At 52.2% G+C, this 15,312-nt stretch overlaps 1 protein-coding gene across 1 annotated transcript in view; it reads right to left on the bottom strand.

The window, feature by feature from the left end:
- Positions 1-15,312, bottom strand: part of LOC104697407 (fibrillin-2) — a 66,949-nt gene that overhangs the window by 38,582 nt on the left and 13,055 nt on the right. The window contains 4 exon segments of the mRNA XM_039566220.1: positions 4,211-4,336; positions 4,890-5,087; positions 12,136-12,231; positions 14,242-14,337. Of these exon segments, the coding sequence (XP_039422154.1) occupies positions 4,211-4,336; positions 4,890-5,087; positions 12,136-12,231; positions 14,242-14,337 (516 nt within the window).

The following is a 15,312-nucleotide window of genomic DNA, read 5'->3' as shown; positions in this document are numbered from 1 at the left end:
CCTGAGCTTTGGGAACCTGAGCCCTGGGCTTTGTTGTCCTTTCAGTCCTTCCCCACCACATTTTCCTTCTCGATTTTCCCTCTGTGAGTGTCCCGTGGTGGTTTGGATCCGTTCAGGCAGAGCTGACCCGGTGGGACGGGTTCATTCCCCTCTCATTAACACCCAGCGCCGGGGAGGGAATTCTGCCAGCTCCAGCCTGGCTCCTTCCCGACTTTTCCAACCTTCTGTTCAAAATTAAAGCAGGATCCTGTGCTCTGCTGCTCAGACAATGGCAGGATTCAAGGCAAACGTTGATTTTGGAGCTGGGCTGGGATTGGAGTTGGCCTCGTCCTTAAGGCTGAAAACGCTGGAAAAGCTGAAGGCTGCAGAGCCTCTGGAAGAGCTGGAGCTGCAAAGCTCATCCCACACGGTGCCCGCAGACATGTGGGAACCCCAACCTTTCCATGGGCTAAAATCCCAGGATTTGATGGAGAAAACATCCCCAGGGGTCGTGCCTTGGGATCGCTCTGGTGCAGCACCAGGGACTCGAACCCTCCTCTCCCAGGAAGCACAAAGGAACCACAGAGCAGGGAATGGAACCTCCAAACCACCCCAAATCCAGGGAAATGAGCTCTGGATGGAGCCAAACAATGAGCTCTCCTGAGGGGTTTTGTGAGGAAATTGAAAGAAAGTGGGGTTTGGGTTCCATCCACCCTTGGAAAACTCTGGGAAGCTCCCACTGGTGCAGGAACATCAATGAGAGGCAACAGAGCCTCAGCTCCATCAGGAGATTTGGGATTTTGTGCCCTGATGACAAAAGCCTGGCCTGGGGGGACATCAGGAACACCTCACATCCAAAGGGGTGAGAAAAATAGGTGAGCGCTGGGATTCCAGGATTTGTTCTCCCTGGCAGAATGTCCTGGAGAGGCCAAAAATGGTCAAATCCTGGCTGGATTTCAGCTGAGGTTGTTGCACACAGCTTCCTGGAGCCTTCCACTCCCTTTCCTGGTGTTTCTCCATGGATTTTTTTTTTTTTTTTTGTTTCTTATCACCATGGATGGATTTTGGATGCAGGACACATTCCTTTGGGAAGCATCCTGGATGAGGCACTGGCATTACCTCACTGATAGCAGAGCTTGGCCTTTGTTCTGCAGCACAGGAAGGGCTGCTAAAAAGTGAAATTCTTGGCAGAGAAACCCTGGAATTATGGCAGGAAAAGCTTTGTCCAGCCAGTGATTCCCCCTTAACTCCACACCACGGAATTGTTCCCCCCGGTGTCATTTTTCCGGTTGCTTCCAGGATCATTTAAAAATGCCACAGCCTCCCTTTCCCTGTGATTTATGGATCCAGGTCTCTGGAGCAGGAGGATGTCTCCGAGTTCAGCTTTGATGTTCCCTCTCTCCACTTCGCACCAGGAATTTTCTTGTGTCCTCGACAATTCTCTTCCCGCCGTCTTAAGAACTCTGCCGGATCCAAACCTGCCCTTCTCCCCAGGCTCTCATTCCTCTAAATCTCAACAGATCCTGCTTTTTTCCTTTTTTTCCAACATAATCCGGGCATGGTATTGGTTAATTCATCCTGAACCTGGCAATTCCTGCCCTCTTCGCTCATCTTTTTGTACAGCATAAGCACAATTCTCGGTGCTTCCCAAGCTGGCCTTGTCTCCAGCGGTTTTTAGGGATCAGCCTGACCCCTTACCGCCCTAAATCCAGCACTTCCCTGTTTCCCAGACTGCTCAGATCCCTCAGAAGGGGAGCAGTGCCAGAAGTTCTCATCATCCAGAGCACAGCCCCGAGCTCAGGAATCCCTGGAGCTCCTCGGAATACAATGGACAAAGGGATAACACGCGCCACCCTCTGCAAGCGTCACATTCGTCAGGGATGGGCTGCGGGAGTGAGCCTGGAACGGAGCAACCCCGGCCTTGGAGGCGGCTCAGGCACAAATCCAGGCTGGACGTGGGGCGCACGTTTCCCTGATAGGAAAAGGATTCGTTTTTCCTGCTGGAGCTGAGCAAAATCCATGCCGGGAATATCCCGGGAGCTGCAGCCTCTCCGATTGCTCGGGAGAGCGGGGCCTCCCTTATCAGCACGGAATATCTCGCTCAGGAAAAACATCTTTATCCTTCGGGGACCAAAGCAGCCTCAGCTCCAGGTGCCGTCGGTGTTTGGAGATAAGGTTTGTGTTAAGAGATAAGGATCGCCCTGGGAAGGCACCGCCCTTATCTCTGTTCCCCCCAGGACACGGCCGGGGGGGTTATGGCACAAACCGCCGGCGTTAATGAGGGGACATCGTTAATGAGGGGACATCGTTAATCAGCGGCCTGGGCTCTGAGCTCCGGCTCCAGCACAGTCGCAGCTGCTGACTTCCCTCCCCACCAGGCCCCCCCCGAGCTCCGGGAACCCGGGGGGAATCTCCCAGAGATGTTTGATGGAGGTTTAATATTCCCTGAGTGCCGGGCTTGGATGGGGAGTCTGGGAACGAGAGGGAAGCAGCTCCTCTTCCTACGGCAGAGAATTCCCTCCTTTCCCCAGCTGTGAAATGAACCCAAAACTCAGCAAGGGATCTCCTGCGGAGCTGGGATCTGCAGCCTGGAGCACACCTGGATAACAAATCCATCCTCTGGTTGCTGCTTTGATCGAACCCCTGGGCTCAGTGAGGAGGACACTTGGACCAAGGCAGAGATTTTGGCAGTTTCAGCAGGAATGTGAAGCTCAGGAATTTGATGCTCCATCTGCTGGACCAAATTCCTGATGGATCAAAGGGTGCAGGAAACTCAGAGATTTTCGGGGAACTCGGGACCCAAACCTTCTTGTGTCCATAAAGTGGAGAGGAACCTTCTCTATTCCCCTATTACATGGTTTTAGGGAATCACATTCCTAGAGGGAAGCAGTGATACCCCAAAGGTGATTTCCCTTTCCTGGAACCCTCCTCACCTTCTGGTGGCCCTGTGGGGACATGGAGGGGACACAACTGGGAAAGGAACCCTCAAACCCCATCCCTTTGGAGCATCCCTGCTGTCCATGTCATTCCCAGCAGGACTCCCAGATCCAAAGGGAAGCATCCTGACCTGGTGGTGATCCCAGGGGTGGAGCAGCCCCTGGGAATGCTGGAGATGTCCCTTTTGTGCGCAGGATGGGGAAGGGAAGCTGTTTGTGGGGCTGCTTTTCCAGGCACTGGGGGAAGGGGGAGGCCCCTCACATCTGGAGGACAGATCTGGACAATGGATTGGGTTTAATCTCGGGATGGAGGAGATTCCAGCTCAACTGGTTTCAGATGTGCTCTGCTCCCCAGCTGGCATGGGAAAGGCAGGGAGAGGCAGGAGCAGCTTTCTGCTGCCCCTGGTGCCACCTTGGCCAGGCAAATTCCTGGAATATCACTGGATTTGGGGAGCTGGTCCTTCACCTGACACAGAAAAAGGCTGGGCTGGATTCTCCTGCTTTCAATCCTTGGATGTGGGAGCTCTGCAGGAATTCTGTCAGGATTTTAGAGAAAGTCTCCTGGCACCCTGCCCAGGAGGAGCCACAGACACAGATGTTTCCTGGAGATGGAAGAATGTCCATCCCCCACCAGGGACTGACCTCCGGAGCTCCTGGCTCTCTTTGGGAAAGATTTCCTGAGGGGCTGAACCCAGGGCACAGAATCCTGGAATCCTGGAATGGTCTGGGTTGGAAGGGACCCTAAAGATCATCTCATCTCAACCTCCCACTATCCCAGTTCCAGGGCCTTCCAGAGGCAGGCAGAGCTCTCCCTTAGCTCCCACAGCCAGCCTGATTCCACATTTCACACTGATTAAATCTTCACAGCCCTCATGAAGAGCCTTGGAATTAAAAGTTTTTGAGTTTTCAAGGCTTGATCAGACTCAGAACCTGGCAGAGCTTTGGAGGCAGCCCTGGGCTGAGCCTGGGTAAACCCTTCCAGAGGTCCCCTCTGTGCCATCAATCCGTGTTCCCATTAAAACATCCTTAAAAAACCCCTCTGTGAACAAACCAAACCATTTCCTTCTGGTTTCAGGGAAGATCAGGGGATCAGGCAAGGCCTATTCCTCATTTCCTGGCCTTGGACTCTGGGAAGAAGATAAAAAAACCCCTTTGGCAGGGCTGGTTGGGAGGTGGGATCCAGCCTGGAATGGGAGCTCCCCCATCTCTGCCTTGGAAAAAGCCAAGACTAAAATACTCCAGGGACATTGGGAAGAGGAGAATCCTGGCAGATCCAGGCCTGGAGTCTCCCTTACCTTCACACCTGTGGCTGGTCTCACTCTGCTTGTGCCCTGCAGGGCACTTGCACTCGTAGGATCCCACGGTGTTGATGCAATTCCCGCCCTGGCAGAGGCCAGGGATGGCCTGGCACTCATCCACATCTGCGGCAAGAAGAGCAAGGATGTCAGGGAATGGAGCCATGGATCCGTGTCCAGTGTGGATTTTCCTGTGCTCCAAGGAGCTGGATCACATTCCAGAAGGAATTACCCCTCAGATGGCACCAGGGATAAGGACAGGGAATGGACAGGAATGAATTCCTGGCTCAAGCAAGAGGGAGACAAAAGTCTGGGAATGCTTCCCAAAGGATGTGTCCATCCCATGGCTCTCTGGGAGAAACACCAGCCTGATCCAGGACACCCTGCGGGATGGAGGAGCTCACCTGAGAGCCACAGCGTGGCCAGAATCTCTAGGATTAAATGATCTTGGAAAATCCCATGGGATACTCTGGGTGCATGGAGAAGCTCCGTGACACACGGCGGGGATTTGGCAAAGCTCCACAGAGAGTTCTGTGCTTTGGGGCTCTGCTCTGTGTTCTCCATTGTGGGGCTGCTTTGGGGCTCTGCTTTGGGGCTCTGTTTCAGAGCTCTGCTCTCTGTGTGCTCTGTTCCGGGGCTGTTCAGGGGCTCTGCCCCCTCCCCTCCCATCCCCACTCACCCTGGCAGGCCCCGGTGCGGATGTTGGGGATGAAGCCCCTGCGGCAGGGGTGGGGCTGGGCCGGGCACATCTCGCAGGGGTGGCCCCAGGCGCGGCCGATGGTGGCACAGCACATGGTCTTGGTGCACACGATGCCGCTCAGCTGGCCCTGGCACATCTGGTTGTTGACCTGGCTGAAGCAGGGCCCGGTGCGGTAATCTGGGGAGGAAATCAATCCCTGGATTAGATCCAGCACGTAAATCCCAGGATTTCTGCCCGGCTCTCAGTGCTGTTCCCTTTCCAGCACAGCCACTCGTGCGAAATCTGGGGGGAAAACTGCAATGGGGACAAACTGAAGCCCAGTGTTGGAGGTGGTGCTGGCCCTAAAAGGAACTGAAAATCAAAAGTCAGGCAAAGAGGCAATTCCAGGGCTGCAGTTCCAGCTATCCTGGAGAACTTCAGGAATGAGAAAAGCAATCAATTTCCTTCCCTGGCAGTGTCCGAGGCCAGGCTGGACAGGGCTTGGAGCACCCTGGGATAGTGGAAGGTGGAATTCCACAATTCTTATGTTGCCTTCCATCCCAAACCAGTCTGGGATTCTGGGATTCTCAAATTCTCAGACTCTGGGATGTTGTCTCTCTTCACTTTAGCTCTCAAACATCTCCTGGCAATTTTGACTTTAAACCCCAGACACTGCAGGAACAACCAGCAGGTTTCCCATTCCCAGTTAGGATCCTCCCATCCCTTAAACTCCAAGGATTTTAACCCAATTTTTGCAGGGTTTTGCCCTCAGGAATGTGGGTTTGCCACTGCCTGGGCTCCCGTGACCCTTGATGAGGGATGAGGCACAGCAGGAATCCAGCAGGAAGAGAAATCCCTCAATGAGATTTTCCTTCTGCCAGGCAGAGGTGGTGGCATGGAAGTGTTTGATCTGTGGCTGGAAAAATCCCCTTGAACCTCGTCCTTGTCAGCCCAGAACATTCCCCACGACCTGTCTGAGCAGTCAGGTGTTGGTCAGGCAGCCAGAGGCCGGCTGAGATGTGCTCAGGGAATTTCCAGGCTGGAATTAGGCAGTAATTAGGAACTGCCCTGACCCCGGTTCCCGGCTCCCGGATTAACCCCCAGATGTCCCTGCAGGGAAAGGTTTGGGTTTGATGTGTGAAGCAACAAAAATCTTGTGTGGAGGGGGGTGACAGCACTGGGACCCCCAGGTAACAGTGTCCCAAAATCCATGGAAAACACACAGGAAATCCTCCTGTCTGGGAAAGAATCAATTAGCAAAGAATTCCTCATTTCCAGCTTAATGCTCCCTCTGATTTGTGTTCTGGAGCAGCTCATACCTGAAAATTAAAGCTGATCAAACTGGGCTGTGGGTGTCACCGGGAGGTGGAGAGGAGAAGGGTTTGAGAAGGACAAAAGGAATGGTTTGGAAGTTACATCGGTGGGAAGGGGATGGGATCTCCCAAAAATGCCTTTGTTTTGGGAATCCCACCAGAAACACGAACCATGGGGAGTTACCAAAGAATTATCCTTTCTTTTTGGAGCCAACTTTTAGGAGATCCCAGACCAGTGGCCGATGTCACTGCGGGGTGGACCCCAGAAAACTCAGGTTAATAAATGTCAAACCCCAAAGTGATGCTGTGAACAGAGAGCAAAGCAGGGAGAGCTGCAGCTCCCACCTCATCTCCCCCAGGCACTGCAGGAGCTCCTGGAGAGGGATAATGAATGCGGGATTGTGAGGAGAACACCCCCTTTTAAGCAAATAATTGCCCAAAATAACTTTTCCTATGCAGATGACTCCTCTGGAGGGAACGAAGCCAAGGAAATTGCAGTCTGGAGAGCCCTGGCTGCCTTCCAGCCCCAGCTGGTGCTAATTTTAATGGGCAAATGATTAAATTTTTAATGAGGCACCAATGAAATTTTATGAAGGAAATGGGGAGGCTTAGGAGATGTCTGAAGCCTCTCACAGTCCCTGTATGGGATCCATGTTCCAGGAATCCTGCTGCAGGTAGCTGTCCTTCAGGAGCTGGGTTTTTCCTTGGAAAAGCCAAGGGGAAAGCTGGGATTGCTGTTCCCTGTTCCCAGCAGCAGAGCCCAGTGTGGGACATGGAGCAGTTCCACCTCTCCAGCTCCAGGTAAAGTTCCCATTAAAGCACTGCAAGGCATCCTGGATTGGGAGGATTTCGGGAACCCCTCGAGAGCTGAATCCCTGACAATTCCAGTGACTGGGGCAGGATCCGCTCTCACACCCAGCCATGCTGTTCCTCTGGGAGCAGCTTCCTCACAATATCCCAAATTATCGTGTCCAGGATGGCCCACATGGAGTCCTGTGGAAGGGCTGGGGCATTGGAATGGGGGCAATTCCTCTGGAACCAGCCAAGCCAGCACCCGGCCCTGGGCACTTCCCACATTTCCAGCACTTGGGATGCACCAGGAACGCTCTGCCCACCCTCCTTATCCCAAATCCACGCTGCCAGAACCTCCTTCACCTCTTCCAAGAGGTAAAAAAGAGCCAGAATTTATCCCAGAAATGCAGCTTGGCCTCATTAAAAAGGAATAATCAGCCTCAGAGTGTTCAAAATCCCCATCAGAGCCCCTCAGACTCTGAGGGACAACGGCTGGAGGGTGCCTTCTCCAGGCTCAGCCTCCCAGCGCCGGAGGAGAACAACGGGAATGTTTCCCTGGGGTAACAGCAGGGTTTAACGCCGTCATTTGGCACGGGAATGTTCATTCCAGCAGCTCGGGTTTCTTTGAAGCAGGGAACAAACTGAACACGGCTCCCAACAAGGGCATTTTCCAAAGGTTTTGTAGCACCTGGATTGAAACTGGAGCTGGACCTGAAGCGCTCACGGCTTTGTTTCATCCCCAGTTTCAGTGGGATGTGAGAGACTGGATTTAGGAGTGGATTGAGATCACCCCTTTGCTGGGGGGAAATGAAAAAGGCTTTGAAAATGAACATTTTATTCTCTTTTAACTGGTCCTGACTGTGCCTGGGGGAAACGGGGAGGGTTTGGTCAGGAACTTCTGAAAATATTCACAAGAAAAAAGAGTTTCCTCCACTCCTACAACAACCATGGAGCCAGGAGGGTGTCCCTGAGTCAATTCCAGTGGGAATTCAGATCCCTGGAGATGGAAAAGTGGGATAATTCCACAACTTTCTGTGTTATCTAAAGGACAATCCCAGCCACACAAATCCACCGTGGGAGTAGATCCAGAGCCCAGCGCAAGGGAAGGGGAAGGGAATGAGGAGCTTTTCTCTTCTCCCACCCTCTGGAATTCCCTCCCGAGACAGGCCAGGGGCCGAATTCCTCCTCTCCAAAACAAACAAACAGAGCCGAGGAAGAGGAGCTTTGTCCTTTGCCAGAACTCCAATTCCTTCTCACAATAAACAATGGAGGCTTTTCCTTAAAAGCTGCAGGGCAAAAGTGGCCTGTGGATCATCCCCAGGGAGCTCCTGCCCACGCTGGGATGGGGCCACAGCAACACAAATCCCAGGATTGGGCAGGAGGCCACTGGAGAGACAGGGATTGGGAGAGACAGGGATAGGGAGAGACAGAGACAGGGATCAGGAGAGACAGGGACAGGGATCAGGAGAGACAGGGATCAGGAGAGACAGAGACAGGGATCAGGAGAGACAGGGATCAGGAGAGACAGAGACAGGGATCAGGAGAGACAGAGACAGGGAGAGACAGAGACAGGGATCAGGAGAGACAGAGACAGGGATCAGGAGAGACAGGGATCAGGAGAGACAGAGACAGGGAGAGACAGAGACAGGGATCAGGAGAGACAGGGATCAGGAGAGACAGGGATCACAGAGGAGACAGGATAAAATCAAATCTCCGTGGAGCAATGGATGCTCTGCTCACAGACACCTTGGAATCCTGGAATGCTTGGGGTTGGAAAGGACCTTAAAGCCCATCTTGTTCCTGTCCCAGGGTGGTCCATCCTGGCCTTGGACACTTGCAGGGATGGGGAAGCCACAGCTTCTCTGGGAATTCCATCCCAGCCCCTCCCCACCCTCCCAGGGCACAACTCCTTCCCAGTATCCCACTTATCCCTGCCCTCTGGCCACAGGAAGCCATTCCCTGTGTCCTGTCCCTCCATGGACATTCAGGACATCACACAAGGGATCAGCATCCCAGAGCCACCAGCCCAATCCCACGGGAAGGAGCCAACCCCAAAGGATTATTCCTGTTGTTCTCCAGGTGTTTTCCAGCCTGGATTGAGGCTCTCCAGCCCCTCGGGCTGAGGGAGGGGGTGGGAGCAGCCCTAGGGTCTCCCTGAGGGGCTCCTTTCTCATGGAATACTTTCTCCAGCTCGTCATTTCCTTACCTCATCCAAACACAGCCACATTCCTCAAGTTTAACTGTTTGGACTTTTGCAGAAAAGAAAAAGCTGGCGGGGGCACTTTCTAAGGCCAGACATTCCAAGTGCTGAAAAAACACATCCAAAGGAAATTGTAAAGGGAGAACTTTTTTTGCGTTTTCCTGTCCTATTTTTACAGTTTCCTGCCGAAGTCTCGGCCTGATGAAACCCGAGAGAGCTCCAGGCTCCTGCAAGGAGCAGCTCCTGAGGCACAAAGAACACGGGGAAACACGGAGCTGGGGGGTTCCAGAGGGCAGGAAAGGTGGGAATGTCAGAGCAGGGCTTGGAAACGCCTGGAAGAGCCCTCGGGGTCAGGACTTGTCGTGGGTGGTCAGTGGAGGTGCTGGGGTGGCACTTCCAGAGCTCCAGACTCTTCCCAAGCACTCAGGTGGAAACCTGGCACTTCCCAGATCCCTTGGAAGAGACCACAGCTCCTGGACCCCAGGGAAAAGCAGATCTGGAGATGGTGGCCGGGCTGTGGCTGAACTTGGGGGACTCCTCCTGGCCTGAGTGTTCCTTACAGGACTAAAGGGAGCAGAAATTTGTGTGGGAGCATTTTTGGGCAGAGGTTTTGTGGGATTTGTCTATCCTGGAATAACAAGCTGGGAGGGGGTGATGGCCAGGACACCCCTGAGAGAGGAATTCCACAAAATCAGGTTGGGTTTCCCTGATTTTAGTGATGGGCAGGAGCATCTTCATCCCTCCACCCCGCACTTCAGCAGCTGGGGGTATCTGGAGAGCTCTTTGCTGGGATTGGAGGAGTTCCAAGGAATCCTGGGTTCACAAGACCTCCCAAAAAACAGGAATCAAAATCTGTCAGAAATTTTGGTGGATCTGCAGACACAGAAGTGTGGAATTCCAGGGATCCTCCCTGCGGGGACATCAAAGGGACCCTCGGAAATAAAAAGCTGCTCCTTGATGGAAGCAGAAGAGAGGAGGGGAAGGAGGAAAATGTGACTCTTTTCTTTCCATGGGCACAATTCCTCCTTGGATACGGGACTGGAGAGCCCAGCTCAGGGGGAAATGTTCCACCCACGAGTTTTTGGGTTCAACTTTTGGGAACCTTGGACCACGAGGAGCAGAACCCACCCCAGGGGCCTCCTGTGCCACACGGGTCAGAGGGACCTCCCAAGGTGCAGAATGTCCCTGTAAAAACCCATTTTTCCAATAAAAAAGATTTTCTTCCATGGCCTCCATGGGGAAGATTTCATTTGGCTGGAAAAACAGCCCCAAATTAAAAACCTCATCCCTGGAGCACAGGAGGAGCTCCAAACATCACCTGAGTCAAGCTCAGTCACTTGGTCCAGGTCATTTTTTCCTACTTGAGGGAGGGTGAAATCAGAGCCATGACATCAAAATCCTTCATTGTGCTGTAGAACCGTGACCAACCCTTGGCCTCTGGCCCCACAGCCTCAGCTTTTCTGGGCTGCAGCTTTTCCTCCCACACTGATGTAATGGGGGCTCAGGTTCCACAAAATATCCCCCGGTCCCTCGTCCCCGAAGATGTCAGGGAGAGGGAGGAAATGATGCTGGAATTCTGTGAGTTCCTTGCTCCAAGGGTATTTACCTCTGGAGAGGGGAATTTCCTGGATGAGGTGTGAGGGGGGTTGTTCTGCTCCCAGCACAAAGCTGCCTCTTACTGGAGCTGTTCTTAGCACTCAGAAATTCACTTTATTCCAATTTAAAACTAAAATTATTTCTTGCAAAGTAGATTCAAGCGAAGCCCTTAAATAAATCTGGAATTGGATGGATTTGGGGGGGGATGAGTTCTTTTTGTCAGGAATGGGGCCCTCAGAATCCCAGAATTCTGGGGCTGGAGATCATCCAGTCCAAGCCAGGGTCACCTGGAGCAGGTGACACAGGAACCTGGTGGGTTTGGAGTCTCCAGACAGGGAGAATCCCCAACTCCCTGGGCAGCTGTTCCAGGGCTCTGCCACCTCCAGGGAAAGAAGTTTTCCCTCCTGCTGAGGTGAAATTTCTTGTGTTTGGTTTGTGTTTGTTTATGCTCCTCACTCATTACTCCCATTACTAATGCAGGACATTCCCTGGCTCTGTGATGAGATTTGTCCTTTCTCCCTGTGAGGAAAGGGCTTCAGGCTCTGCTTTGAATTAATCCTTCTCCAGGAAAATCCTTAGGAGCGAGGGCTGGAGCCGAACTGAGAGCTACAGAAGGTCCTGCTGCTGGAATCTCGTTATGGAGACTCCCAAGGATTCCTGTGGACCCACCAAACACCCCCTGGAGCAACAGGACACAAACCCTGGTGCTCAGGGACTCCTCTCAGCAGCCCCGGGGATGGAGCAGGAGCGCAGTTTTCCCTTGGAAGGGTTAAGCTGCTCCCTGGCTCCCTGGTTATCCCTGGAAGGTCAGTCCCAGCACTCACCTGGCTGCAAAGCCCCGGGATGCTGTTCCCAGGCGGACAGAGCAGGCTCTGTTTGCCTTGGCGGGGAGGAGCTGTGTGGACACAGCTGGAGGATTTGTTTTGTCTCTCACACAAGTCTGGCTCAGCCAAATCTCTGCAGGCTTTGTGAAAATGCTCCTTTATGTAAAGAATTTTATACATTGGCCCCAAAGTCTGCCCCTGCTCAGCCCCCTGCCTCTTCCCCTCTCCCCACACACAGGACACTTGGATTTTCCAGACTTCTCCAGAAGTTTCTTTCAGGAATTCCCAGCTCTCTGTTCACACACAGCCAATGTCACCCAGCAAAGCCACCCCGAGCCACATCCCGGGGACATCTCATCCCACAACCAGGAATCCCACGGAGCGCCTGGGGCACCAGCTGGGCACGAGCAGAAATTCAACAAAACCCAGAATGTCCGGACCTAAACCCAGAGAGTGGGATGGAGCCTGGAGCTCAGCTGCCCTGCTGCTGTGGCCTGGCACTGCAGGGAAGGTGCCCTTACCTCGCTCGCACTGGGGCCCGGTGAAGCCGTAGACACAAGCGCAGCGGTTGGGCCCGATGCACCTGCCCCCGTTCTGGCAGCCGTTCTCACACACAGCTGCGAGGGAAAACAGGAATTCCGTCACTTCTGCTCCCCCCCTCAGTGGGACACACGCTGCTGGCAGAGCTTGGGATGTCACCTCCATCGTGGCTGGAGTATCAGAGCTTGGAATACCAGCTCCGTGTTCTCCCATCCGGAGCCTCAGCGCAGCAAACGCAGAGAAAATCTGAGATTTTAATTTTTTCCTTGGAAGAATTGTTCCCTGTCCCTGCCTGAGCGCCTTTCTGCAAAGGCCATGAACTCCTATTGCACGGGAGAGGATTTTCTGGCCTCTGGAATCTCGGTTCCCTCAGGCCAGCGTTGGGATTTAAGTGGCAGGGTCAGGATGAACAGATACAAACGGGAAAATGCACAAAGGGAAATGTGTAAGGAACGCCAGCAGCTGGAATGGGAGAAGGGGAGGCTGCTCAGGGACTTAATCCCACGTGCCCAGAGCAAGGAACTGAGATCTGAGCAGCACTCGGGTGTTCCCTGACTTAAAATAGTCACTGGCTTAAAATATTCCTGGCTTAAACTTAGTCCTGCTAGCCTTGGTTAAACCCCGCACTCAGAGCTCCCAGGCTGGAGCCGAAGGAAGTGTCCCGAATAAACTCATGGATTGATGGAAGCTCCAGAGCGGGAAAGGACCCCCCAGGACCCTGCCCTGCACAGCCCCCGCTCAGTGCCCAGCTCCCAGCTCCGATCCCAGGCTCTGCCTGAGTTCCCCCCCGGAGCCGAGGAGCCGGGATCTGCCTGCTGGGCCGGGGCCAGGGGGATGCAGCATTCCCGACCCTGCCGGGATGTCCTGCCAGAGCGGGAAGGCGCGGGGTGGAGCTGGGAGCAGCACGTAGTGAGGGCTGCACGTTCCATCCCCAGCCCTGGGCTGCTGCTCCTTTGAATTTTCCCAAGCTTTTGCTGCTCAGGATGAAATTTTCCATATGGAGCCTTTGCCTCCGGCTGAACTTTTGGGAAAGTTTCAGCACCAAGGGATCAGGCAGAGCTCAGGGGGACTTTGGGGTGCTTTAAAAATCCTCATTGACTTCACTGGGAGTGATTCCCACACGGATCCAGGGATTGGAATTTGGGAAGTTCTAATTGATCTAATTGAGAAGAGATTCTTTCAAGGAGATTGGGCTTAGTTGCTTACTAAAGGCTTCTTAAAACGTATTACATGGTACAATAGATATAAAAGATATAAATGTATATCATTTATAAATGATATAATAATTTAATAATTGTAATATAGCAAATATAATATCATGATCATATAATAAGGTATATATAATGATTATATATAATACATGATGCATGTACTATCTGATATAATGATGGGATGCATATTATGAATATATTAGGATATATAACACATCTATATATTCTGTATTATCTATATATTATATACAGTATATATAGTACATACAATGCTATCTGCAACGTTATCTTATAATTTTATATTATAATAAATTATAATATATTATTATATATTTATATATAATATAATATATATAATATATAATATATAACATATAATATTATCTATTATATATTATTTTATATTATAATATATTATAATTGTATCATAATTATATTATTATATTATTATAATTTATAATATATTATAATAATTTGGAAAATCTATATCATATTAATACATTCTGTATTATGCTGGGAAAGAAATTAATCTATTCATTCTATCAAATATCTGTATTTTGATACAGAGCTGTGTCTGTATTGCTCAGGAGGGAGGGCTGAGATTCCGAAGGAAGGAGAGCACGGTGCTGACGTTGGAGTGTCCTGGGTGCCCTTTCCCTTTCCCACTCCCGTTCCCATCCCGTTCCCATCCCCATCCCACCCCCGTTCCCGGTCCCATCCCCATCCCACCCCCGTTCCCGGTCCCATCCCCATCCCACCCCCGTTCCCAGTCCCGTTCCCGTTCCCGGTCCCGTTCCCGTTCCCGTTGCCGTTCCCGTTCCCGTTCCCGTTCCCGTTCCCGTTCCCGTTCCTGTTCCCATCCCGTCCCGCACTCACGCTGCCCGCAGTAGGTGCCGGTGAATCCCTTCTGGCACAGGCAGGACTCCTCGGAGCAGCTGCCCCCGTTCATGCACCGCAGGCTGCAGCTCTGCACTGGGGACAGGACAGGAAACGTCACCCGGGATCCCAGGCAGGGCGGGATGGGCCGGGAATTCCTGTCCCAGCTGACACCGACTGGCCACGTCCTTCACTGACAGGGGACGCTGCTGATGTCATGGAATGTGCTGGGCTGGGAGGGACCCCCAGGGATCCTGGGCCCAGCTCCTGACTCCAGACACCCCAACAACCCCACCCCGTGCATCCCTCCTGGAGCTCTGGCAGGGTTGGGAATGTGCCCATTCCCTGGGATCCTGTTCCGTGGCCACCACCCTCTGGGGGATGAAGCTTTCCCTGACTCCATCCCAAACCTCATTCCACACACACCAAAGGCATCCATCCTTCTACTTCGTTAAGGGATCCACCCCAATTAAACCTCTCCAGCTTTGGGATTTCCTGCAAACAAGGGCACAGTTCCTGATATTTCCCTGTCACAATCCTTTCTTTCAGGATTTTACACTTTTCCAATATTTCCCACCCTTTTTATCGCTGTTTTCCATTATTGCTCCGTTTTCAACCCTTTTCACATTTTGGGCTGTCAAATCTTCCAAATTCCTCCCTATCAAAGCCTTCTGAGGTGTTTGGGGGGATGGAATTTCTCTGGTGGGGGAAAACCATCAACTCTAAGACATTTCTCCTCCTTTTGCAAACACGACGTGGCCTCCTTGGCAAGATCCGGTTACTGGGAGAGGGTTTTTTTAAGGAATTTGGAAAGAAAAGCACGAATCCTCCATTCTTCCATGTGAGAGTTCAGCTTTCCCACTGGATTGTGACCCACTGGATGTGACTGAGGCACTGCAGGAAAACAATAGCAGTAAATAAACTGGAAGTTTGATCCTGCTGTGGACACAAAGTGTTGGCTTTAACTGTTTCATCACTCCATGATGTTTAAGGAATTTGGTATTAAAGCAGCCCAAAAAGGGAGGTTTGGGGCTCAACACCAAGTTACAACCCCAGGTCACCCAGCTTTCC

The sequence above is a fragment of the Corvus cornix genome, chromosome 28 (genome assembly GCF_000738735.6).
Source record: "Corvus cornix cornix isolate S_Up_H32 chromosome 28, ASM73873v5, whole genome shotgun sequence".
Taxonomy (NCBI): domain Eukaryota; kingdom Metazoa; phylum Chordata; class Aves; order Passeriformes; family Corvidae; genus Corvus; species Corvus cornix.
This window is presented reverse-complemented; position numbering and strand designations above follow the sequence as displayed.